Source organism: Lithobates pipiens, unplaced genomic scaffold (genome assembly GCF_037356315.1).
Source record: "Lithobates pipiens isolate NorthernLeopardFrog02 unplaced genomic scaffold, aLitPip1_a1.2 Scaffold_18, whole genome shotgun sequence".
NCBI lineage: Eukaryota > Metazoa > Chordata > Amphibia > Anura > Ranidae > Lithobates > Lithobates pipiens.
Window position 1 is genome coordinate 31346446 of NW_027507758.1, and position 26507 is coordinate 31372952.

At 44.2% G+C, this 26507-nt stretch overlaps 1 protein-coding gene across 6 annotated transcripts in view; it reads left to right on the top strand.

Moving 5' to 3' along the window:
- The window catches only part of RTN4 (reticulon 4), a 109710-nt gene that overhangs the window by 35402 nt on the left and 47801 nt on the right, over nucleotides 1-26507 (top strand). Inside the window, exon 3 of one of the 6 annotated variants that reach the window (XM_077485533.1) lies at nucleotides 1844-4093. The exons of 4 other annotated variants lie outside the window; for them this stretch is intronic. In XM_077485533.1, coding sequence (XP_077341659.1) covers nucleotides 1844-4093 — 2250 coding nt within the window. Of the gene's footprint in view, nucleotides 1-1843; nucleotides 4094-18982; nucleotides 19144-26507 lie in introns of those variants that run through there. One more of the 6 variants, XM_077485538.1, reaches the window with a different exon arrangement.

Sequence of the window (26507 nt, forward strand, 5' to 3'; positions counted from 1 at the left end):
ATAATTTTTTATTTTTTAAATTCCACAAAGTACACTCTTATTTATTCATTTTTCTGTCAGGAGGGGAAAAAAGTATTTTAATACACGTCCTTAGTAATTGGCACATATGCTTTACAGAAGATGGCAAGAAAACCATTGAATTGTTAAAGCTGAAGTTTAAGTAGGAATTCTATTGCATATCTCATATCTGAGCAGCTGTAAGCTGCAAATGGCTGGTACAGTAGTCTTTAGGAATACGGCTGCAATTCTGCATTGCAGCCCGGGGGGTGTGCTTGCTTGGCACTGCCACCACAGACTTTTTTGTTTTTTACAAGGAATACAGGGTGTTTTGTGATTGGATGAGTTGAAGATTGTGACATCACCCCCTCGCCTGTTCACTTCTTCCATTCAGAAAATGTATTGTATTCCTTGAAAAAAAATTGGCAACGTTGTTGCGCAAGTAACCCCATGAGGTTACTATGCATTGTTGTGGCCGCAGGGTACTGGACCCAGACTGCTGCTTTCACTGCAGCAGCCAGTACGAGGACAGGTTTGTGCCTGGGCTCAGGATGCCACCCTCCTATGCTCATCCTAATACATGCAGTGGAATGGGTGTACCACCCTTTTCCCCTTCTCGGCCCACAATAAACCAGCTGTCCGTGGATGCCATGGTATGTCCTCTGCATGATTTGGCCAGTTGCTTGCTCTCTAGCATATAGAAGGTACGTGTGTGTGTGCGTGTGTGTTGTTTTTTTTTTTTTCCCTGTCTGTGGGCAGATGGGGTTTAGAGTGGGCGACTGGAACATTGTGGCATCAGTAGCGGTCAGACATTAAATCTGTGCCCTGCTGGCCTGATTTGTGGATTGCGGGTGGTGAAGAGGTGCCATCCCTGCTCCACCTTGTCCTGGCGACAGCAAATTCTACAGTGATTTGCAGCTTACATAGGGATATGGCATGCATTGGTCCAAGCGTGGACCAATGCTATTATGCAAAGAGAAAAAGAAACAAAAAAACTTCAGCCTTAACAAGTGTAAAAGTATATTAATGTATTGGTCATTTTGGTTCAGATGGTAGAATGGAATGAGAGCAGACGATACTTATCTTTTTTAATTGTGTTCTTTCTATTTCTGCGATGAATGTAAACAGCCCAACCCCCCCCCCCCCACAACAAAAAAATTGAGTTATCTTTATAAGAGGTTTGCCTATTTTAGGTGTGCAATCATGAACGCACACACTTGAGGACCACACTTAGATCTCCTGGTACCTCCTAATGATTCATGGAGAGTGCTGTCTTCTGGTCAGCGTTCTGCACATTTAATGCTTTCAGGTCCTCATAATCAACAAAGGAGGGTGGAGGACAGGGGATTATAAACCAAATCTACCACCGGTGCTTCAATAAAGGTTGCTTCCACTGGTGACTGGTACAGCTTTTTAAAAGGGTTGTTGACCTTAATTGAAAAGAGCCCTATTTCGGAGCCTCCTACTTACAGGAAGAGGCCTGGTCAAACTCCAAGAGCCAAGTAGCCAATATATATGGAAAAAAATAGCTGGTAATTTCCATGAGCCATTCCTTTGTTTGCTTCAATGCTATTTTTTTTTTTTTTTTTTTTTTCTGGTGGTTTGAGTGCCTACTACTGTCTTTCATCAGACTGAGTGATTTCTACAACCCCCCCCCCCTTATCTGCAATATGTCTTCTGTAGCTCTCATGAAATGAGTCTGCTTCTCATTTAAACTGATAAACCCCTTTTTTAAGCTGACTAAATTTCTTGCTTTGAGTGCTTGAGCTAACACTGTTCCCTGTTACTCTTAAGTAATCGGTTTTCTTTCTGCTTGTCCTCTTTCCTTTTCTGTTGGTCGCTACAGATAATGTAATGGATTTGCAGCAGCCTTCTAGCACTGAGCCAGCTGGCAAAGAGGACCTTTCATCTCTGCTGTTTGAATCTACTACTACCCTCCCTTCTTTGTCTCCTCTGTCTGCTGATTACCCTAAAGAGCACACGGCCACTATTGCTTTCTCTGCTGACTCTACTACCCCAGAAGCTTTGCCAAGGTACTCTACAGAGACTGACCATTCTGAAGGAAAAGACTACAAATACACTTTTGGTCTAGGAGGTGTTGAAGATGTAATCTTTTCCGAAAGAGGTTATGCAGTTGAACATCCCACGTCTCAGCTGGAGTCTGCATCTGTAGACCAAGCAAAACTCTACACCCAGTCCGCTAAAGAGATGTTTTCAGGAATGCTTCAGTCTGTTGGGCCGCCTCACGAAGAGTTTTCAGATCTCAAAGAAGCCGTCGATGAACACTACGCAGACTTCAAACCGATTGTTAGCACGGTGGGCTACGACTTTAAAGATATGGCTCTTGACTTTAAAAGTGATGTCAGTCATTTGAATTTTGAATCCATAAAGCCTGAAGGAAAATACATTGAAGAGAAGGACCTAGACCTATCTGATATATCTCCTGCATCTCCTGACGCTATATCCAATTCCTCCAGTTATGAAACGCTTGCTCCTTTACAAAAGGCTGCACCATTGTCATATGGAGGAAATCCATTTACTGACATCAAATCTGAGAAGGGTGTGGATGGAACGGAGACTATCCCAACATCCCATCTAGGTTCAAACGTTGCAACGGTTAATCCTTTCCTAGAGCGCATTGACAAAGAAGCAGAGTACGTCACATCCAGCAATGAGTCTGGAATTGTAGGTGCCCAGGCTTCCAGCAAAGCTGAAGGACTCACCCCCGATATTGTACAAGAAGCTTATGAAAGTGAGGTATATGACCTTGGCATACCAAAGCTTAATTACGAACCAAAAATAGATTTGGTTCAGACCACTGCGAAAGCGTCACAAGAAATTACCCCTCAAACACAAAACTCATCCCTGTTTGAAGATTCAAACTCTGTCTCTTCACCAGTTCTTCCTGATATTGTCATGGAGGCACCATTGACATCGGCCTCACAGCCTGACTTTTCCCCAGCAGGACATGGTCTGGTCAGTGAAGAGAAAATCAAGTTTGAATCCGAGAAACCTCCATCATATGAAGATGCCACTAATAAGACAAGCTTGAAAGAGCAGGTAACCACCGTGGCACATGTTGAGCCCGTGAAAGGGGCTCAAGCCGTAGAGGCTGAGGCACCATACATATCCATAGCATGCGATTTGATAAAGGAGACCATACCAGAAAAAGTTACCGATTTTTCGAAGGCCCTGAAAAGCGAGTTTGATTCCCAGTATACTGCACATTATGATGAAAGCTCTCCAGAGTCGGAGCCCAGTGAACCGTCATATAAGCATTGGAAGGCAGAAGTTATTTCAAAGGAAGAGGCCACCTCAATGGACAACGTAAAGTCTAATGATATATTTGAAAAGGATCAAGAAAGCGATCAGGAGGAGGAAGTTGTGAATAAAGCTTATGTAGAGACCGGATCTGGCTCTTTTGAAACAAATTTGTTGGCCAAGGAACCAGTTACCCAATTATCTAGTCAGGAGAAACCTTTACAGATGGAAGCGTTTGGAAAAAAACTCTATTTTGAAGAGGTGCCTCCCTTCAAAGAGCCTGCGCACTTTGAAAAGCCACCCAAAAAGGAACAAGAAAGTGATCAGAAGTGGCCCGAGGAAGATGTGAATAAAGCTTATGCAGAGACTGCGTCTTACGGTTTTGATACAAATTTGATGGCTAAGGAACCCGTCAAACCACTATCTAGCCAGGAGAAACCTTTACAGATGGAAGCATTTGGAAAGGCTGTCTTTTCTGAAGGGGCGCCTCCCGCTGCCGAGACTGTGCACTTTGAAAAGCCATCCGCTGTATCGTTTGTTCCGGAGTTTTCAAAACCTAGCAAGGAGGATCAAGTCGAAGTTAAAAAGCAGGATGATCTTGTCCTGAAAGATGAGCCTAAGAAAACAGAAGACTCGCATTCGCCGCAAAAAGCCAAAGAGAGTCCTCCAGCTTCTGATAAGTTACTAGACTTTAGTAAAGGGAAGTCTGAGATTGAAGACACTATTTCAAAGCCTGCACCACCTACTAAGGGCGCAGATGTCATTTCATCAAGTACAGATAAAAAACAGCCCCCGGCTCCGCCTGCATTGGGTGCTTGCAGTTTCAAGACATCAGGTAATCTACTGTATACTTTGCAGTACAAATGTCACATCTTTATGGAATGATTTAACATTTTTACAATTTTAGTATATTTTAATTTTTTGATTTTAAGATGAGCTATCTTGCCAATAGTGATAGATGTAGGTTATGGTTTTTGTCTGTGAAAAGCTTGTGTGAAGACCTGGATTAAAGAGTAATGTCTACAGCTGAGAAATGAACACCTAAAAATCTAAGGTCAGCCATTTTTGAATCTCGACCCGTTCAGCTAGAACCAGTTAAGATTGGAACCCTGCATTGGCAGGCTGAATGTTCCAAGTTGATCGATCAACTTGGGTACAATCAGCCTGTCGGGTTTACTTGTGATTATCATCACTTAGCTATAGCGTGGTCGTGTGGAGGTTAAAGCAGTTCTTCGCTGTAGAAACGAAAAAATTTAAGGTCAACTGCTGCAAATATCGTAGCTGCTGACTTGGTCCCAGTTCACACTGGTGCAATGCGGGAAACCCTGCGATTCCATGCCGCTTCCCGAATTGCACCTGAATCGCACACTGGTTCACGCTGACATCTGCGAACCGCTGGGTGTGTCAATGCAAAGTTAATGGCACCCCCAGATCGGGTCGCATTGTAAACTGTCAAATGGTGCAAGAATTGGATCGCATAGGTGTGAGCACAAATACGATTTGATTTCCAGTGTGGACTAAAAAAGGGTCCTGCGCCATTTTGGTGGCGAATGCTATTTTAGCCATATAGTTTGTATGGCTGGATCGGCATCGCACAGCAGTGCGGTACAAATTGCATGCCATGTCTGTGATCGCACAAGTGTGAATCCAGTCAGATTAATGGGACACCTAACTAAGGATCCAGTACTGTCCTCACCGGAGCTGGCCCTTCAGCCACCTTCGGGTCCAAGCGCTGTCATTTTTTGCTGTGGGAAGCTGGATGTGACTGCTTGTGGCTCCACCGCCTGTTTCCCACTGCGCATGTGCAAGCTGCGCTGTGCTTTGTGAATGGTCCAACAGCTTTCTGGGACCTGTGACAGTTCCTGGAAGGCTGGGCGCAGAGGGGTGGGATTTCCCGGAAGGCTGGGTGCAAAGGGGTGGTAATGGGTACCTAACAAAACTAGGTACCCCCTCTCTCTTCCCCCACCAGGGGGTGGGGGGGGGGGGGCGGTTACATAAAGCTAAACTTCCCCTCTTGGATGAAGTTCTGCTTTTGAAGTGCTTCGGTCAGGGTTATAATACTTCCTGTCTGATTTTTGTACTTCTCTCCAGAACCCGAGAGATCTTCACCATTCCCTGTGCTTGATGGAGATTGTATTTTCAAATGTTTCTTTAGTTTCCTGTTCTATGTCTTCTATATCGGCCTTCTGTATTTCTAGCTATTCTAAGATTGAGAACTTGCCTAAATTGTTTTAAATAGGGCTGGATGCATTCCTCGGTGCACAAAATATAACTGAAGAGTAACATTTGGTAGTAACACCAGAGATTGTTGATCCAGGGAATGCCTGACTGCCTTCAGGCGATAAGGAATATATTATTACGTTACAGGAGACAACGGAAGGAAGATGCAGGACTTTAAAAGTGCCAGTTGTACAAATCCATATAGCAACACCAGTTAAAACATTTATTAGATCACATAAAGAGGTTAAAACATTGAATACAAAACTTCAGCATCCATTATGGATGGAGAACTCTACTTTTTGTAAGTTACATTGCTGTTGCCATGCTTTTATTTTGACATGTTTCGCGGAAAGGCTTCTTCAGGAAATGGCATGGTATAGTAGCTACTAAACAAAGAGATGCATGTCAAGAAATATACATAAACATAATTTGAATATACATACAGTGGTGTGAAAAAGTGTTTGCCCCCTTCCTCATTTCCTGTTCCTTTGCATGTTTGTCACACTTAAGTGTTTCGGAACATCAAACCAATTTAAACAATATTCAAGGACAACACAAGTAAACACAAAATGCAATTTGTAAATGAAGGTGTTTATTATTAAAGGTGAAAAAAAATCCAAACCATCATGGCCCTGTGTGAAAAAGTGATTGCCCCCTAAACCTAATAACTGGTTGGGCCACCCTTAGCAGCAACAACTGCAACCAAGCGTTTGCGATAACGTGCAATGAGGCTTTTACAGCGTCCTGGAGGAATTTTGGCCCACTCATCTTTGCAGAATTGTCCTAATTCAGTTACATTAGAGGGTTTTCGAGCATGAACGGCCTTTTTAAGGTCATACCACAACATCTCAATAGGATTCAGGTCAGGACTTTGGCTAGGCCACTCCAAAGTCTTCATTTTGTTTTTCTTCAGCCATTCGGTGGTGGACTTGCTGGTGTGTTTAGGATCATTGTCCTGCTGCAGAACCCAAGTTCGTTTCAGCTTGAGTACACGAACAGATGGTCGGACATTCTCCTTCAGGATCTCTTGGTAGACAGCAGAATTCATAGTTCCTTTTATCACGGCAAGTCTTCCAGGTCCTGAAGCAGCAAAACAGCCCCAGACCATCACACTACCACCACCATATTTTACTGTTGGTATAATGTTCTTTTTATGAAATGCAGTGTTCCTTCTACGCCAGATATACTTGGACACACACCTTCCAAAGAGTTCCACTTTTGTCTCATCGGTCCACAGAATGTTGTCCCAAAAGTCTTGGGGATCATCAAGATGTGTTGTGGAGAAATTGAGACGAGCTTTGATGTTTTTGCTCAGCAGTGGTTTTCTCCTTGGAACTCTGCCATGCAGGCCATTTTTGCCCAGTCTTTTCCTGATGGTGGAGGCATGAACGCTGACCTTAACTGAGGCAAGTGAGGCCTGCAGTTCCTTGGACGTTGTTGTGGGGTCTTTTGTGACCTCTTGGATGAGTCGTCGCTGCGCTCTTGGGGTAATTTTGGGCGGCCGGCCACTCCTGGGAAGGTTCACCACTGTTCCATGTCTTCGCCATTTGTGGATAATGGCTCTCACTGTGGTTCGCTGGATTCCCAAAGCTTTGGAAATGGCTTTATAACCCTTTCCAGACTGATAGATCTCAATTACTTTCTTTCTCAATTGTTCCTGAATTTCTTTGGGTCTCGGCATGATGTGTAGCTTTTAAGGATCTTCTGGTGGACCTTACTGTGTCAAGCAGCTCCTATTTAAGTGATGCCTTGATTGTGAACAGGTGTGGCAATAATCAGGCCTGAGTGTGGCTAGAGAAATTGAACTCAGGTGTGGACAACCACAGTTATAGTATGTTTTAACAAGGGGGGCAATCACTTTTTCACACAGGGCCATGATGGTTTGGATTTTTTTTCACCTTTTTAATAATAAACACCTTCATTTACAAATTGCATTTTGTGTTTACTTGTGTTGTCCTTGACTATTGTTTAAATTGGTTTGATGTTCCGAAACACTTAAGTGTGACAAACATGCAAAGTAACAGGAAATGAGGAAGGGGGCAAACACTTTTTCACACCACTGTATATGGGTATCAAACAGGTTTTTAACTGTATAGCAAGGATTAAGATGCATCCCACCATCCAGATACACCTTCCCAAGGAAAAGGAATTCCCACCCCAACGTGTAATGGGGTAATGAAGCCAATAAAAGCAGATTTTAAGAACACCTTTCATTTCAGACCCATCATGGCAGCGCCTGTTAGCGGGTATCCACTCACCTGCTGCTGCCACGTCCTTCACCTTGTCACTGCCGCATCACCAGCCGTCCCATTAAAGTGAATGGGACTGTCGGTTAGTCAACAGCGGGTCAGAGGGGCCACTGTGGGACAGAGATGACCGTTGCTCTTTAAAAATTATGATTTAAATCGTGTGATTTTTTTTTTTTTTTTTAACCACTTGGGATCCGCGCTATTGCCAAATGACGGCATTAGCGCGGATCTACTTTTCCGGGACTACGTCTATTGACGTCGTCCCGGGTACGAGCGGCCTGCGCGCGCCCTGAGGGGGGCGCGCGGCGTGCTCTGTGATCGGCGAGTCCGTGAGACTCGCCTGATCACCGATCCGTGTAAGGGGTCGATCCCAACCCCTTATCACGTGATCAGCTGTCAGCCAATGACAGCTGATCATGTGATAGAACGGAGCCGGTAATCGGCTATTATTCCTCCTCGCGCTGACAGCGCGAAGAGAGGAAAAAAAAGCCGATCACCGGCGGCCGTGATCGGGACATCAGTCCCGATCACGGCCAGCAATACAGCTGACCACCTGCCCCCTGCCAGTGCCCACCGCAGTGCCATCCTGAATAAAAGTGCCACCCACAGTGCCCACAATGTGCCTCAAAGGTGCTGCACCCCAGTGCCGCCCAGCAGTGCCGCCCATCAGTGCCCAGCAGAGCCACCTATCAGAGCCACCTATCAGAGCCCATCAGTCCCATCTATCAGTGGTACCTATCAGAGCCCATCAGTCCCATCTATCAGTGGTACCTATCAGAGCCCATCAGTCCCATCTATCAGTGGTACCTATCCGTGCTATCTTATCTGTGCCCATCTTTGCCGCCTTATCTGTGCCCATCGGTGCCGCCTTATCTGTGCCTATCAGTGCCCACCAGTGCAGCCCATCTATTTGTGGGAAAAAAATGATAAAAATTTCATTTGGGTACAGTGTTGTATGCCCGCGCAATTGTCATTCAAAGTGCATCAGCGCTGAAAGCTGAAAATTGGTCTGGGACTGAGGGGGGTTTAAGTGCCCAGTAAGCAAGTGGTTAATCAAGCCTTTTTACTAGTGATTTAAATCAAATCCACCCTGCCTTTTGTATGTTCCTTTTTCATGCATCCATGAGAGGATCCTACCCGGGTCCCATCCCAGGAGCTGCAGGGGGATTGTTTTTGGATCTGTGCACCCCTCACCACCTTCCTGGATTACCTGATCTTATACAGACTATGGTGGACCTTCGCTCAGTTTTGGAGCGCTGTGTAAGTGGCATTTGCCTGCAGTGTGTACCTCTTTGGTATTAGATTTACCATGGCCTGTCTCCTTTTGTAGCCTTTAATATGGGGGATTCTGCCCAACTTGGCTCAAGCTGGAGAACTTTTTGGGTTGAAGTTGACATTCAGTGTTGAAGAGCAGAGAGGATCCAGCTTTGCACGTTGATATTTTTTAGGGACTTTTGTGACTGTTAACTGGAGAAAGGGATACAATACAAGAAGCTGTTGAATATGGTATAGTGTGGATTGCCATGCCCAGTGTAGAGGGAGGTCTGTGCCCTTGTGTCTTCTATTTTCAGTCGGGTCCCCGGGGAGGACAGTTTCCCTTGCAGTAAGCCCAAGTTGCTCCTCTGGCTCTATAAACAAGGTCATTTGTTTTGTTGTCAGGGAGCCCGATGTGAAGTCACACGTTGGTCCAAGAAGTGCTTTCTGGGGTGTAATTTGTCACATTTTATCGTAAACACTCGCTGTCTATTCATATAGCATGTCAGAATTATATTGCTGCAGCAAGAACAAGCAAATTATACGTTCATATTTAAAATTCTAAAGTGTGTGTTTGTTTGTTTTTTTTTGTTTTTTAACAATTTGCTATGCATGATTTTGCTTTATATAAAACGCATTCGAAAAGGAAAAAATTGGGTTTTCCAGCTAGAATAATTATCTATTTGACCTCCAGAAGATTTTGGTATTGAGCACTGTTACTTCGACAATTGCTCAGTCATGCAACACTGTACATAAATGAAATGTACCTTATTTATCAGCGTATAGCACGCACCCCAAGTTTAGGAGGGAATTTTAAGGGAAAAAACTTGCATTAAATGCCCATCAATGCAGCCTTATCAGTGTCATTTGCAGCCTTGCATTGCAACCTTGTCAGTCGTTTGGCATTTAAAAATGGCGCCGGTAGTTCTCGGCGGTTCTTGGCTATTTCCGCCTGTACCACCTACTAAGGGCGCAGATGTAATTTCATCAAGTACAGATAAAAAACAGCCCCCGGCTCCGCCTGCGTTGGGTGCTTGCAGTTTCAAGACATCAGGTAATCTACTGTATACTTTGCAGTACAAATGTCACATCTTATGGAATGATTTAACATTTTTTTTTTTCTTTACAATTTTAGTATATTTTAATTTTTGTGATTTTTAAGCTGAGCTATCTTGCCATTCCAAAAGCCGCCGAGTGCGGCCGAAGACGGCAGAGTATGGCCGAAAATACACGGAAGCCGCAGAGAACGGCAGAAAGCGTTACCAACAGCGGGGAATCGGCATATAACACGCACCCCCGATTTCCCCCTGCTTTTAGGGGGAAAAAAGTGAGTGTTATACGCCGCTAAATAGGGTATGTGCTTTTCTTCCCACAAATAGAGATTTCTTTTGGTGGTATTTGATCATCTCTGCGGTTTATATTTTTTGCGCTTTAAAACATGAGGACTCGTTCTTGCTGGTAGTCAGAATCTTTTTAAAAGTGGTTGTAAACCCTTTACAGCCACTTTAACCTACAGGTAAGCCTAGATGAAGGCTTACCTGTAGGTGCAAGAAATATCTCCCAAACCTAAAAGGTTACTATGCATACTAGCACATTATGCCTTTGTCTTGCAGGATGCATATTTTATTTTTGTTCCCCGAGGCTTTACTTCCTCTTTAAATATTTGCAAACAAAATGAAGGTTTCCTATTTAGAATATGCTGTCAGGTTAAACAGCGATATAAGAAACGATTTTAGGTTAATCACCTAGTTGGAGAATTACTCAAACTATTTTATTTAATTTAAAACAATAATCTTGCCATTGTAGGTTCTCGGCTTGTGTTCATTGAATGAGTTTATCAAAAATGTAAATATTGCAGAATATACAGCCACAGGCTACATAACTAAGCTCCATTTCATGCTGAACTAAACTATTGATGTATCTTAAATGGAAAACTAGCTTTACTCTAAAAAGCATTTTATCAAAGCAACACTTTATTTAACAAAGCACACTAGTTTGCCAAAAGCTCGCCATTGGGAGGGAGGAACGGTGGTGTCTATGGTTGCAAACAAAGTCACAGATGAACAAGAGGGACGTCCTGCTTGACAAAGGGGGTAGTTCCCCGAAACAACATGTTGTGGCCTGTCCATCTCTGGCTTCGCTCCTATAAATCCATTGCACTGTTTGTGACCCTAGACTCTGCCAGTCCTCCCTGATTTGGTGGTCCCTCGTGCTACTGTTTGGCCCTCTACACATGGAAGGAAGATACCGGACTTTTAAAAGAGCCAGGTTTTTTTGTTTTGTTTTTTTATCATGACTGCGACATGGGACCATTAGCATTAATACAGCGATGAGTGCGATTTTAAAATTGCATTGATTACTGTAAAAATGTCACTGGTGAAGGGGTTAATATGTATCCTAGGGCAGGGCTCGACAAAACCCGGGCGCCAAGTCGCATTTGCGACTAGAATTAGCGAACTGGCGCCTGGGCCAGCACAGCTGGGGGTATGCTGTCTCCGCGGACCCCCCCGGCGCGATCGTGTCGGGCCGCGCCGCCGGCGGCCGGTAATTTAGCCCCCGGCTTTGAGGCCTTCTACGATCCTATGGTTCCTTCTGGAATCTGGCGCCCTCTTGTGGTGGCCGTTGGAATTACAACCAGCAATGCGAATGGATGCAATGCTAATTTTCCCTGCCTGCCAGCCTATCTTCCTTCCCTTTACTCAGAACCCCTAAAAATTATATATATATTTTATTCTAACACCCTAAAGAATAAAATGGTGGTCGTTGCAATACTGTCTGTCACACTGTATTTGCACAGCGGACTTACAAGCGCACTTTTTTGGGGAAAATGTATTTAATAAAAAAAAAAAAATAAGACAACAGTAAAGTTAGCCCAATTTTTTTTTATATTGTGAAAGATAATGTTGCGTCGAGTAAATCGATACCAAACATGTCATGCTTCAAAATTGCGCCCGCTCATGGAATGGTGACAAACTTTTACCCTTTAAAATCTCCATAGGCGACATTTAAAAAATTCTACAGGTTGCACTTTTTAAGTTACAGAGGAGGTCTGGGGCTAGAATTATTGCTCTCACTCTACCGATCGCAGCGATACCTCACATTGCGTTCGCTTCTGCACGCAAGCTTGGTGGGACAGGGCGCGTTTAAAATATATATTTTATTTTTTACTTTTATTTTTATTTTTTTCACTGTTCTTTAAAAAAAAAAAAAAAAAAAAAAAAATGTGTGTCACTTTTATTCCTATTACAAGGAATGTAAAAATCCCTTGTAATAGAAAAAGCATGACAGGTCCTCTTATATATGAGATCTGGGGTCAGAGAGACCTCACATCTCATATTTACACTAAAACGCAATTTAAAAAAAAATTGTCATTTGAAAAAAATAAATAAAATGTCCCTCTAAGAGCTATGGGCAATGACTTGGAGACAGGTGGGGGGGGCGGCGATATCTTCCCCTCACTCGTCTCCATGTCAGGCCAGGGACAGGTCCAGATCGCCGTCACGGACCTGGCTCCTAACTTTTTTAGCTGGCTCCTAGATTCCAAGCAAATTTGTCAACCCCTGTCCTAGGGAGTGTTTTAACTGAAGGGGCGATGGGACTGTGCAGGGAAGCTAACAGATCGCTATTCGTACTCTGTATGAACAGACAATCTGTAAGTTCACTGCTCAGAGAACCGGAAACTGTGTGTTTACGGGAGCCTGGCGGTGATCGAGACCGCCGGGCACTCTCGTCTGCTCAGCGAGCGCACACCCCCTGGTGGCTGTTTAGGCTACCGACGTAGCATAACGGCGTTTCGCATAGCCAAGCCATGTACAACTGTGGCGGCTGGTTGGCTAATGTTTAATAGGACTGAAAGTGAAGGTAATTTGCCCCAATGGAACGCAAATGGCAAAACCCAGCATAAGATTTAACCATTTCCTACTCTATCCAAAGCTAAAGTCAGCTTTTTGTTTGCCCGGTTCACAGGGGTGTGACATTCACTCCGACATGTGGCATGACGTGTACAAATCAATGCTTCCCTATCGGAGCTGTCTTAACTGGTCCGACAACAAGTTGGTCCGACTTTAGAAAAGGTTCCTGCACTACTTTAGAACGAGGATCTGACTTCAATATTGAATGGGCTGAAAAACGGACCAAACATCCAACTTGTGACATCAGACATGGTGATTACAGCAGAAGGAAAAGCAATTTGTAATTTGTCACACTGGGATTGTTTTGATTGGTCAAAGGACAAGTCGGACTTTCTCCAAGTTGGAGCAAAATCAAATCCTGTTCCTTCAAGTTGGCTGGCAGTAGGACCGATGTACGATGTCGTGGGGCAAAGTTGGATCGATAGTTGGACAACAGTTGTCGTACTAGTGTGAGCCCGGCCTTTGGGTGTAAAATTATTTATTTTTTTTTTTCATCTTTTTTGTTTTACACCTTGTTCATTGCCGAAAAAGGGGGAAAATGACACTAAAACCTGGCTTATTGCTGTGGGCAACACTTTACCTCTCTTCATATTGTGTAGACTAGCCAAGGGGGTACTTGGCAGAAACCCTGCTGCCAAAACATTTATTTCAACAAAAATCTTCCCAAACTGCATGTAATATTTTATTATATAATATATTTTATTTTATTATATAGGATTATAGAGAATTTAATTTTCTTTTTAGCAAATTGAAGACATTCATATTTCTGCTTGTAACAGGTAGACGGGCTCATATTGAAGCGGCAGTTCTCCTGTGCTGTTAGTTAGAAACTTCAAGAGATAAAAATATATTCTTTTTACTTTTGTAACCGGCTTTTTTTATTTTATTTCATGTTGTTGAACGTACATAAACTCCTGAACCTCAGCATGCGCACCTCAAGGCCGATCACCATCCCTATACTGCCATCTGCTGCCAATCATAAGGAACTGTTTTTGTTTCTAACTTTCAAGATATGTATGTAAATTTTTCTTTAAAGCAATACCTCTGACAAATTCAGGGCTGCAGAATGCTCCACTTCCAGTAGGATTTCTTGATTTGGAGAAATGTTACTTAATTGCCTAAAAACAAAAACAAAACCTGAGGTAAGATAAATTTGGGGGGTGCCAGTGCTGACCACATCCAATAATGCAAGTAGCTTTCTGTTGTGGTTACTCTCTTGTTTCTGTACTGTTAGTAATAGATTCGGAATGAGTGCGCAGTAGGTGTAAAGTCAAAAGCTAGAAATTCTTTACCAAGGTCAGTGTATAAATTTTTTTTTTTTTTTTTTTTAATTCTGAGAATCCATTGAGGTCCAGAACAATAGATACACTGTGCCCTCTAGTGGTTTCTCCATGGGAATACACTAGATTACAAAAAGTATTGGGACACCTGCTTTTGGGCGCTCCCACAAATGTTAACTTCAGCCCTGGAAGGTTTATCCCCCCCCCCCCCCCTTCATAACCAAGCCGTTTTTTTTTTCTTTTTTTTTTCCTGCCACTGCTTTACTTTACAATTGCGCGGGACCGACGCTGCACCCAAATAAAATTTATGTCCCTCGTTTTTGTTTTGTTTTCCACACGTAGAGCTTGCTTTTGGTGGTATTTGATGAACTCTGCTTTTTTTTTTTATTTATTATTTTATTTTTTGCGCTATATACAAAAGAGCGAAATTTTTGAAGAAAAATATTTTTTTATTTAGTTTCTGCTATAAAACCTACCCAATAAAATAAAAAATAAAATAAAAACTAATTTCTTCATCAATTTAGACCAATATGTATTCCGCTACATATTTTTGGTAAAAAAAAAAATCCCAATAAACGTATATTGGTTTGTACAAAAGTTTTATAGCATCTACAAACTGGGATATTTTTATGGCTTTTTTTTTATTTTTTTTTTTTTTTTCTAGTAATGGCGATCAGTGTTTTTAGCGGGACTATTTTTGTGGCAAGCAAATCGGACATTGACTTTTTATTTATTTATTTTTTATTTTTTTGAGGGGGGCTGGGGTGTGACCCAGTGACCTTGTGACCTTATTACAGTGATCAGTGCTAAAAATATGCACTTACTGTACTAAGGACACTGGCAGGGAAGGGGTTAACATCAGGGCCGATCAACGGGTTCTCTAGGAGGTTCTTGCTAACTGTGGGGGGGGGGGGTGGACTGACTGGGGGAACACCGAGACCCGTGGAACAGAAGGTCTGTGTCAGAACGGCAATCTGCCTTATTTACATAGGCAGATCGCCTTTCTGCCTCTCTGGGGAATGATCGTGCGTGGCCGGTGGACATCGGGTCCACCAGACCTGCTTAATTGGCTCCCCCTCTGTCCAATGGCACCCCCAGTATCTATTGCACGAAATGGCGTACAGGTATGTGATTTTCCGCAATAAAGCCACCCTGCTGCAGTATGTAATGCTGTAGGCAGTCCTTAAGTGGTAACCTATTCCTTACATTGGTCATTGGGAAAAATGCTCCTTGCATAGGTGGTCCGTGGGAAGAATGCTCCTTACATAGGTGGTCCGTGGGAAGAATGCTCCTTACATAGGTGGTCCGTGGGAAGAATGCTCCTTACATAGGTGGTCCGTGGGAAGGAATGCTCCTTACATAGGTGGTCCGTGGGAAGGAATGCTCCTTACATAGGTGGTCCGTGGGAAGGAATGCTCTTTACATAGGTGGTCCGTGGGAAGGAATGCTCCTCACATAGGTGGTCCGTGGGAAGAAATGCTCCTCACATAGGTGGTCCGTGGGAAGAAATGCTCCTCACATAGGTGGTCCGTGGGAAGAAATGCTCCTCACATAGGTGGTCCGTGGGAAGAAATGCTCCTCACATAGGTGGTCCGTGGGAAGAAATGCTCCTCACATAGGTGGTCCGTGGGAAGAAATGCTCCTTACATAGGTGGTCCGTGGGAAGAATGTCACCTTTTTCTCTTTCCACCCCTTTCAGATAGCTGAGAAGGATAAGTGACGACCAACACCAGTCTTGAGGCGGACATTTCTCAAGGAACCCTGGGAAGGAAGAAGGGGAGGATATCCCTCCTACTTGTATATGGTTGCCTCAACTCCCCAATACTTGTTTCATGTGGGCCCCTTTCAGAGGGCTGACAAAAAGCTGGTTAGCTTGCAGTTGCGTTTTTTTCCTCCTTGAACCTCCTAAATGGGCAGATGTAGGGTTGTTATGGGGTTAAATAGGCGCCAACAGTTTGCAGTACTCTACAAAATAAGTGGATATGGTTCTGTTACGTTGCAATTCAATACAAGGCATGCAATACATTGCAACACTTAACAAATTTTGTTGCAGATTCCTAACTTTTGTTGCTCTGTAGAAAGTGGTTTGGTTGGTCAATGTGTAAAGTAAGCTTGAATGGGAGTGAATCATTAATCAGCCATGACAGTGGTCTGGGGCTCTTCTCACCGCACTCGCTGTCGCATTTTGAAAGTTACAGCCTGGAAGCAGCCCATATCTGAGGTACGGGCTGAAAGTTATAGGGCTTGTCTGCAGGATCATGACATTGCGCTATTGATCAATCACCCCTGATCCACTGATCACGGGTGCAATGTTTTACAGGTTCCTGCGGGGAAAAAATAAATGCACATTTTTTGTTTTGGTTTTCCTGAAAAAAATGTGCATTTATTTTAGGCAGTGGATGCCTAAAATGTAATTTTTAGTGCAGACTTCTGGGAAAATCCATGAGCCAATCGTACAAACCGGAAATTGCATTTCTGGGGAAGTTCCGTGCACCAGCTGTCTACAGATTGCCTCCAGGTTGCCATATTGCACTGAATATTACAAAAAATGACAGCACTGCTGATTTAAAAAAAAAAATATTTTTAATACCATTAAATTGACATTGACATTAACCTGTACCTGCTTTCACTTCCACTCGGACTGCCTAGGTGATCCAAGCAGTCTTCTAGGACATGTAATTGGCCCCAAAGGACTATGGGACAATTCACAATGGGCAGCGGGACTCAGCGTGTGAAGCCGAAAGTCACACAGCTGGTTGCCCACAGTTAGGGTGACCATGCCAAGAGTTCTGGAGGCTAGTGAAGAACTAGCCTGGGTGAGAACGACACTGGCTTGTGGGACGGGTAAGTGTCCTTTTATGAAAACAGCAGCTACATAGTTTGTAGCTGCAGACTTTTATTTTTTTTATTTTTATTTTTTTTAAGGGCTGTGGAAATTGAAGCTTAATTCCTTGATTGATCATTTAATTCTTTTAAATGGGTACTCACCTCTCTGCTGACTTGCGGGTCTTCAGGGAGTTCCGTCAAAGATCCGGTGACGTCACTGGACTCCTCCTCCCCCCCCTCCCCAAGTGCCTCCGTCTGCTAACGAAGGGAAGGGTGTAGGAGTCCGGTGACGTTGAAGTTCTGATTGAATGTAACGTGTAAGTGGGAGGAGCTACGCGTGACGTCACCCGCTGCTGCCCTATGGAACTAACACAATTGTCGGCTTTACATGCTGTGTTTTTATCATCTTTATGTGAGTAGTTTGTGTTTGAACACAAAAATGTAATCTTGTACTTAAGCGGTGAGCACTTAGATCTTTTCTTTCTACCCATGACCTGGTGTCCTTGCTGAGATCTAAGGAGACGTGAGAGAAGTGTATGTATCCGTGTTAACGCTTTTGATAGCTGCTTGCATGACCACCTGTTTGCACAGGGGTCCATGCCATAAGGTGAGAGTGATTAGTTAGACCGGAGGTGGAGGGATTGTCACGCTACTGTGAAAAAAAAAAAAATGACTTACGTCAGTGCTACAGTTTGAATTTAAAACTTATTTGTGTGAACTGTGAAGTTAAGTCATAGATTGTGGAAACTAACTGGTGTCGGGTGATTGTATATAGTGGATACCACATTTTACCACTGACTAATGCAGAGTTGCAAAGAGATCAGCTAAAAGTAGTTGGATCTGTATGTGTGTTTTATAATTAACCAAAATTAGTCTATTAAAAATAAATCTATTAATCGAAAATGAAAAGTTTAATTGGTAATAGCCCTATTTTTTTATATTTTTATTTTCAGACCTGGACAACAGCTTTATTGCATTTTATACCTTCAGTGTGCAGCTCCCCCCATAGCCCACCGGAATACTTACCTGAGCAGTATCTTGATCCAGCATTGTGCACAAGAGCAGCGGCTCTCCTGGGTCTCTCCCTGTCCCCATTTGGCTTGCGCTGCAGCAGGAGCCAATGAGGGTGGGGTCGAGCCACTCTGTGTGAATGGACGGTGTCCATTCCCAAGAGTACAGCTCGGGTCGGGAGGCTTGTTATTGGGGACACTTACCTGTCCTGGAGTCCAGCGATGTCAGCACCACAGCTGATGTTTCCTTTGCCGGTAAGGGAACCTGGTAGTGAAGCATTATGACTTCACGTTGGGTTCCTACTGCACATGTAGGCGGCGGGAGAAGGAGGAGGGAGCCCAGCTGCTGGCGTAATTCACCATGGCCCAGGCTCCTGGAAGTGGGGACAGGGTACCGTTCAAAGACGGGTATCCGCCCCCCCAAATGTGGCACTGGAAGGGGGGGGGAGCGACGACACATGAGCGGAAGTTACACTTTTGGGTGGAACCCTGCTTTAAGTATAGTGTGTGTGTGGTGTTTTATTTTTTATTTTTTTTTTGTTTTAGAATCGCTTTAACTTTTTGGTGTGTGTGTGTGTGTGTGTGTGTGTGTGTGTATATATGTGTGTGTGTGTGTGTATATATATATGTATGTATGTATGTATACGCCGGTTTTGCATTGACATAATGTTGCACCCTGAATGCAGGTATAAATGGTGCAAAAGGTGGTTGACCCTCTTCTAATTTATTTTATTTTTTGCCACATCTTCCGAGAGTAGAGTTTTAGCTCCTCCAGTCTGTCTGTACATTTTAAATAATGCAGATTGAATAGCAGTCGACTTTTGTTCCTTGAGAATCCTGTTGCTTTCCTGTAGCATCAGCAGCTTAGTGAGGGTTTTCCATCACCCAGGGTTGCAGCAGACTTAATAAGATTTGATCAGCAGTCTGTTGCTTGCACGCCCATGTGGCAGTCAGGTGACCCTTGAGCAGTGGAGCAGAGGGTGAACCGTCTGCTAGCCAGTCCATAGTTCACAGCCGAGGTTCGCAGGCATCATCAGCACTGCTGAGGGGTATGCTGCACTTCTGATCCTGCCAGAAAGGAGGTCACATCACCGCTCAGAGATGGCATGTCAGCTGGGGAACTGGAAGCAAACTGGTATTTTTTTTTTATCTTCCACTTTTACATGATGCAGGAGATCGCAGCACCTTTTATGGCACAGCAGCCACCCTAATGAAGGGTTTAGCCTAACGTGTTAATCAGCTTCTGGGCCGAGCATTGTAGATGCTTTTCGTTCCTTGGTAACCAACATAATGCCTCTTGTATTTGGAGGGAGCTGAGTGTTGTGTATTTGGCTCTGCTTGAATATGGACGATCTTTTTGGATAGCTTTAGGATTGTGTATGATAAATTGGTAGTTTAGTGACCAGGATTGTTGCAGGGGGTTAAATGTTTGTTTAGCAGAGCGAACCATGAGAATGCGAGATTTTTGATAGACGGAGGGTGGTTCGTTGGCACGGAGGAGGGGAGCAGGAAATGATCCAGGGTAGCGTGTTTCTTACTGGCATCACTCCCCCTGATTACTTGGCAGGGACGGGGGCTGTCATGTGGTCATTTTTGTTCTGAGATTTGAAGAGATATTTTCTTGGTTTAGAATGAGGCACCCTCTAAAACTGTAATCTATTGTGCTGAGTACAGCGATCCATCATTTCACATCTCTTGTCTGGGGATTTAATTTTTTATGCAAAACTTTTTAATGTTTTGTGTAGGCCCCATAGATATTAGAGGGTGGTGAGACGTGCGGGTGATATCCAACTGCCTTTAGGAATTCCTGCTGGCAGGCAGGTCCCGTGGACGGTCATGTTGTGCAATCGTTCGTTCTTGATGAGCCCATGGAGGGCGGTACACCACCAGTGCCAGCGTATGTATAGCTTCTTTCCATGTTCAGGTCTGCTGACAGTATGTGGTTGTGCCTTATTGTATTCCTGATGTGCCAAAAAACGGGCAGATTGTAAGACTTGATCCTAATGATGGCCACCTTTTTTTTTTTTTTTTTTTTTTTTTTAAGGCTAAGTCCACCTTTCTTTCCACGTTACATGCCACACCCATGTTTTCAGTGTAACCATGGTACCAAGACACCCCCACCTCCCCTGCACTTGTAGTCCATTCACGCTTCCTGTAGTCCTGTGATGAAAAGCTCTGTGCCTTCGTTCAGATCTGCGGCTGCAGAAAACATTGTAAAAGGTAGACTTAAAGTGGTATTAAAGGTTCAGCTTTTAAAAAAAATAGAAAAAAACTAACATGTTATACTTGCCTGCTCTGTGCAGTGGTTTTGCACAGAGCAGCCCAGATCCTCTTCTCTGGGTCCCCCGCCAGCGCTCCTGGCTCCTCCTCCTTGACCAGTGCCGCCAGTAGTAAGCTGCTCCATAAAGACCATGTGGCTCTGTACCCATCATTGTATTACTCTTCTTTGTTACATAGACAACAACACCAATGTTCATATTAGTAAAAAAAATGGCTTTTTTTTGCTTTGCTTGCCTTAGACCCCTTTCACACAGCACTAAAAATAGTGCCTGCAAAGCGCCCTGAAAGAGCTGCTGCTGTCTCCACTGTGAAAGCCCCGAGGGCTTTCACACTGGAGCGGTGAGCTGGCAGGATGCTAAAAAGTCTTGCTAGCAGAATCTTTGGCCCATTTATATCAGTGGGGCAGAGTGGCTATACCAGCGGCTGCAGCAGCACTTTGCGTTTTGGTTTTAACCCTTTCTCGGCTGCTAGCGGGGATAAAAGTGCCTGCTAGTGGCCAACTAGTGACGCGAGCATGGCGGTAATGCGCCGCTAAAGATAGCAGCATTTTACCGCTGATGCACCCACCCCCCCCCCAGTGTGAAAGGTACCTTAGAGTGAAGCCTTCCAGTGGGGAGCTGTCACCGCAGGTGGGGCTTCTATCTTCACCCAGTCTTCCTTCTGGGTTTGCATGCTTTGGCCTGCAAGGACATCACTCAAGCGGGCATGTGGGCTGCCATGGGCGGGGCTTCTATCTGTGTGGGCGGGGCTTCTATCTTCACCCAGTCTTCCTTCTGGGTTTGCATTCTTTGGCCCGCAAGGATATCACTCAAGCACACATGTGGGATGTCCTGGCTGTGGCACAAAGCTCTATAGGGAGGGCATGGATATGTTGCCCCTTCAGAGTTCATTTGCCGGTAATGTGATCAGTTGCATGCATCGTGAATACTCTTTTTAAACGGCGCACGTTTAGAGGATATTTGCTGTACATACAGATAAGCCTTAATATAGGCCTTATTGTAGGCTTACCTGTAGGTATAAGTTTTAAAAATGACTTTACTACTACTCTAAGGCCATAAAGCAGGGTTTCTCAACCAGGGTTCCATGGGACCCCCTTGGGTTACTCCAGAGGCTGCTTGGGGTTCCCTGAGCAAGTTCTGCTCTCAGATGAGTTCCCACTGACACCATTAATCTTTGTAGCTATCTGTAAGGGGGTAATTCTTCCCACTGACCATCGCACTAATGTATCCTAAGATATGATCATTAACAGGGGTCCCCAGAGACCAGAACGTTATTTCAAGGGTTTCTCTGTTTGTGAGAGGGGCTGCCGTAAGGTGTTGGTATGCGGCTGAACCTTTTCTATGCAAGCATGATGAGCAGATCTGTTTAGATTGCATCATCACCTCTGGGCCGCCACAACATGACCTTTGTTATCGACTTGGCCAATATTTAGATACAGGCACACAAGGGACGGGCATAGTTCTTTTTTTCTGTGTGGGGGGGGGGGAGATAAATCAGACCTGTAAGGCTTATTAATGTACATGGGACGTTTTTTAACCTCCCTTGAACAATTTAACTTGACAGCTGGTACCGGATGTTTAAAAACGATTGTTGTGCAGCGTTTACATGCTGCGTTTAGCTGCAATTGAGTCAAAGTGCTTTTGACTTTGCAAATGAGTCAAATGTTTTTCCATTAAGCGCCTATAAACGAAACGCGACTAAATGCGAGACGTTTACAAGCTGTTAAAAGCATTTGGCGTTCCAAATGCCTCTGAACATCCGTCCTGAGCGCTTTCTTTATTTTTTTTTTGCTTTTTAGAAAAAATTCTTCTAAACTCAACTGCCTTAAGACTATAGAGGAGCCTGTGTACATGTACTGATAAGATAACATAGAGGAGAGTTCAGGGGCAGCTAAAAAATGCCCAACTGCTCCTAAATATCTGTTTACCAGCAATAGTGTACATGAAGCCTTAGAAAAGCTGCTATCAGTAGCACGCCTTCTGTAGGCAGCAGAATTTAGGAGATGTGGGATACTTGGGAGGAAATGGTCTTTAAGCCCCATGCACGCTTGTGTATGGAGCCATTTGTAATTGGATGCCAGGTTCCCTGTGATTATCTGTAAACAGAAAGCCCCATTGAAAACAATGAGAGGCTGCCCGTTCCCAGAGATATTGCGACCACTTGCATCAAATCATTCATGATGGCTGTCTGCGTTCAGGACTGATCATTCACAGGTAATCGCTGCATGAATAATTTAGATGCAAGTGGATGCAAAAGGCTACTTGAGCTGTCTGCCTCCTTTTCTCAATGGGGCTTCCTGCCCCGAGCTAATTGCAAGGGTGGGTGTTCCAGCTGACCCCCCCCCCCCCCAATCACTGTGACAGCAGGCAGGGTTCCTCTCTGATGCGGTCACAATGTGAAATCTGCGTGGCTGTATTGCGCTCCACCTGCCACAGAGATCTGTGGCAGACAGACTTGTAGTTTTCAGGCTGGGTTCTCACTTGTGTGATCAGACGTCACATGTGATTCACACCGCATGCCTGTACAGATCACATGTGATGTCTGTGCGATGCCAATTCATCCATAAAACTGGCTGAAATCTGATCGTATTGGGTGTTCACACCTATGCAATCAGATTCCTGGACTGTTATCTGCGAACTGATCTGGGGGTGTCATTAACTTTACATTGACACCCCCGCATCCCACCAGTGTGAACCCAAACTTTGTGGACTGCCAGCATGCTGACTAGCATACTCCTAGTTCATTCACACTTCTACAGCTTTGAAACTGACAGCCCATAAAAAGTTACAAGCACAGAGCTGTAGGCAGTGTTTGCAGGAGCCTGACATTGCACCCTTTGCACTTATCTGGTGCAGTGCTTTGCATGCTTCTGTGCAAAAAATAAATGCATGTTTTTGTATTTTTTTTTTTGCCAAAATATGTGCCAATATCCGTTTCGTCTCGTGTTTTTTTTTTTTTTTTTATTTATTTATTTATTTTTTTTCCTTCACTGCTTCAGGTGCAAATTTTTACCTGAACTTGCACTTGAACCGGACCCAAAAATGCACAGGACCCCATTTAAAACCGCACTGCAGCCAGCCCCACACATGTGTGAACAGGCTCCATTGAAATCCGGTCCGATTCACATGTTATGTGATTTGGATGTGGTTAAAAACGCGTCTAATTCGCATATATGTGAACCGAGCCTAAGTTGGCCAAACATGGAGTGCAATGCAGCCAGGTCAGACTGGCCAGATTTTGATCCATGTATGGGCTAGCTGGCTGTACACAAGTCTATCTATTGACTTGTGTACAAGCAGCCTGTTGGGTTTTGTAGCGAACAATTGGTAACGCTGATCATAGTGTTCTGCCGGCAGGTAAGACTTTGTGGGAAGGATTTCACCATCCACATTGAATGTTGGAATGTTGTTGGTTTGTTTTTTTGTGTTTTTTGTTTTTTTTTTGTTTACAGCTCAATAAATATAGGGAATAATTGTTAAAATACCATTCAAAGTCCACATGCGGGAATATAGTTGTGACCCCAGATTCAGATAATATAAACTTTTAGGGTTTACCAAGCTTATTAGTCACTCGTTATGACAGCTTGCTATTCTTTACTACAAGGCGAAGGTCGGCTCTTTTATTGGGTGTTCTGGTTGCTCTGGCTCCGCTGATAATCTTATCAAGTCATCTAGAGCTGAATAGCAATGCCTGACTGTCATTACGGCAATCCCCTAGGGCGAGACATTTTTATTTATTTTCCAACCAGTTGAATAAAAGAAAATGACTCTCTTCCCCCATCCACATATTTGAGGTGGGTGGGCATAACCCCTCCCATTGCGTTGTTGTAGCCTAACAATGGGGAGGTCTTCCCACCATCACAATACACTCATCAGCACCGCCAGCTATAGCCAGCAACACTGATAGAAAATTTTCCAACAGGCTGGTTGTACACGATGGATCAACTTGTGTACAGCCAGCCTGCCCAGACATGGATTTGAAAATCGGCCAGTCCAGGTAGAACCAGCAAAAATTTGAAATGTGTATGGCCAGCTTAAAGTGTTTGTAAATCACTTGACCTCCGGAAGGTTTTACACCCCCCCCCCCCCCCCCCATGTAATGTTTTGCTATTCAGCACTGCGCTACTTTAACTGGCAATTGCGCAATCGTGCAACACTGTACCCAAAAGACATTTATATAAATTTTTTGGTGGTTTGTGATCACCTGGATTTATTATATAAACGAGGACTGAAGTTTGCAAAAAAAAAAAACATTTTTCTACTTTTACATTTCCAATAAAAAAATGAATTTCTTCATAAATTTAGGCCAAATGTATTTTGCATGTCTTTAGTATCAAAAATAACCCCAATAAGTGTATATGAATTGGTTTGTGTGAAAGTTCTAGTGTCTACAAACTGTGTGTGTGTGTGTGTGTTGGAATTTTACACAGCTATAGGGTGGCGAGCAGTCTGGAGCTAACACACTATCTGGGAGGGTCACTAACAGACACCGACCTTGCTAGTGGCATTAATGGTGATCAGTGATAATACTGGCTGGGAAGGGGTTAACTTCTAGGGGCAATTAAGAGCTTAATGCTGTGTCTAAACGCTGTTCTGTTTGAAAACGCAGAACTGTGTGTGATTGGACACAGCCAATCAGCAGGTTTTAGCCAATATTGGCTAAAACCTAGTGCCAAACTCGTGAAGCATCCAATCACAGCCCAGGTCAGCAGGAGGTGTGTGTGTGTGTACCTCAAACCTGTAAGAAGGCCGTCGCGTACATGTGAGTGATTGTGCCTGTACCTGCCGCCCGCTTGCCTAAACATTTACATGTCTAAATACATTTTTTTTGTTAACTTTCCTTTTATTGTGACTGGCAAATGACATCACAGCCTCACCAGTCCCTCTGTGTCCGCCCCTTCAAAACTGACACATCCCCCTACTAGAGTTAAAGTACCCCATCTATGTCTTGGTCACAGGCAGCAGACTGGCACGTGGATGGGATTAGCTAACGCGTGTGTGCGTGTGCGATATTAAAGTGGATGTAAACCCACTCTCATCCTTTCTAAACTACTGCAATATTGTTATCCAGAAGGATATAGATGCCTCCTGCATGTATACTTCTCTGTCAAATGTCTCCCCTCTGTCTGCTATGAGACCTGAAAAACTGCATATTCTGTGGGTGGGTCTGTTGTCTGGAGCTCGGTGGGTGGAGTCGTGATGTCAGTAGACTCCTCAACCCACCTCTACACTCCCCTTATCAATGTGCATTTTCTCCTGTGTATTTCTTACACTGAACTTCTGCTATGATCTCTAACATCCAGTCAAAACCCAGAAAAGTCCCCACATGACTTCAGCATGCCAAATCATGCTGAGGTGTGGAACAGCCAATCCTTGCAGAGCAGCAGAAGAAAGGAGTGGGAGGGCCGTGGTCACACAACTGACCATGAGAGATGTAGGAATGCTGTGCGTCAGCAGGCTGTCCTGTAACTCCTGAAAGTCATCAGAGATGCAAACTAACCACATCAGCATGGGCCTTCTGTGCTTCCCATGGTCAATTTTGAATCAGGGACCCAGGGGAACTGGCAGGATCAATGGGGCAAAGATCTGCTTTAAAGAGGAAGTAAACCCTGATGGGTTTACTTCCTCTTTGTTTCCCTGCAAAGGTAAAGCATAATGGACTACAATACATCGCATAGTAGCCCATTATGTGTCACTTGCCTGACACAGGAGCCAGCGAAGTCACCGCTGTCCCCTGTAGTCCGGAGCGTCCATCTTCTCGTGGGTCTCGCTGCTCCGCCACTGTCATTCGGCGAAGCCGTGATGACGTCACTCCCGCGCATGCGCACGGGAGCCGCTACTCGTGGCATATCGCCGTTGACAGCAGCGCGCTCAGTGCACCTGCGCGCCGCTGTCTACGGCGCAAGCACCGTAGACAGCGGTGCCTGTCTTTTGGAAAATATCTCTTGGATCTACAGGTAAGCCTTAATCTAGGCTTACCTGTAGGTCAAAGTTGGTTGTAAGGGTTTACAACCACTTTAATGCATTTGCATAACTTTAATGTGCGTTTATGACACACCGGTGTACAATGCGGATGATTTTCCTGGAGGTGGTGCAGTGTTGGCCAGAACTACAAAGAAAACCTTTTTGATGGGGTTTGATCCATATGATTGTAAAAATGAGCAAACAGTGGGGACATTTGCGGGGGGAAAAAATAATTCTGGGGTGTATCACTAGAGGG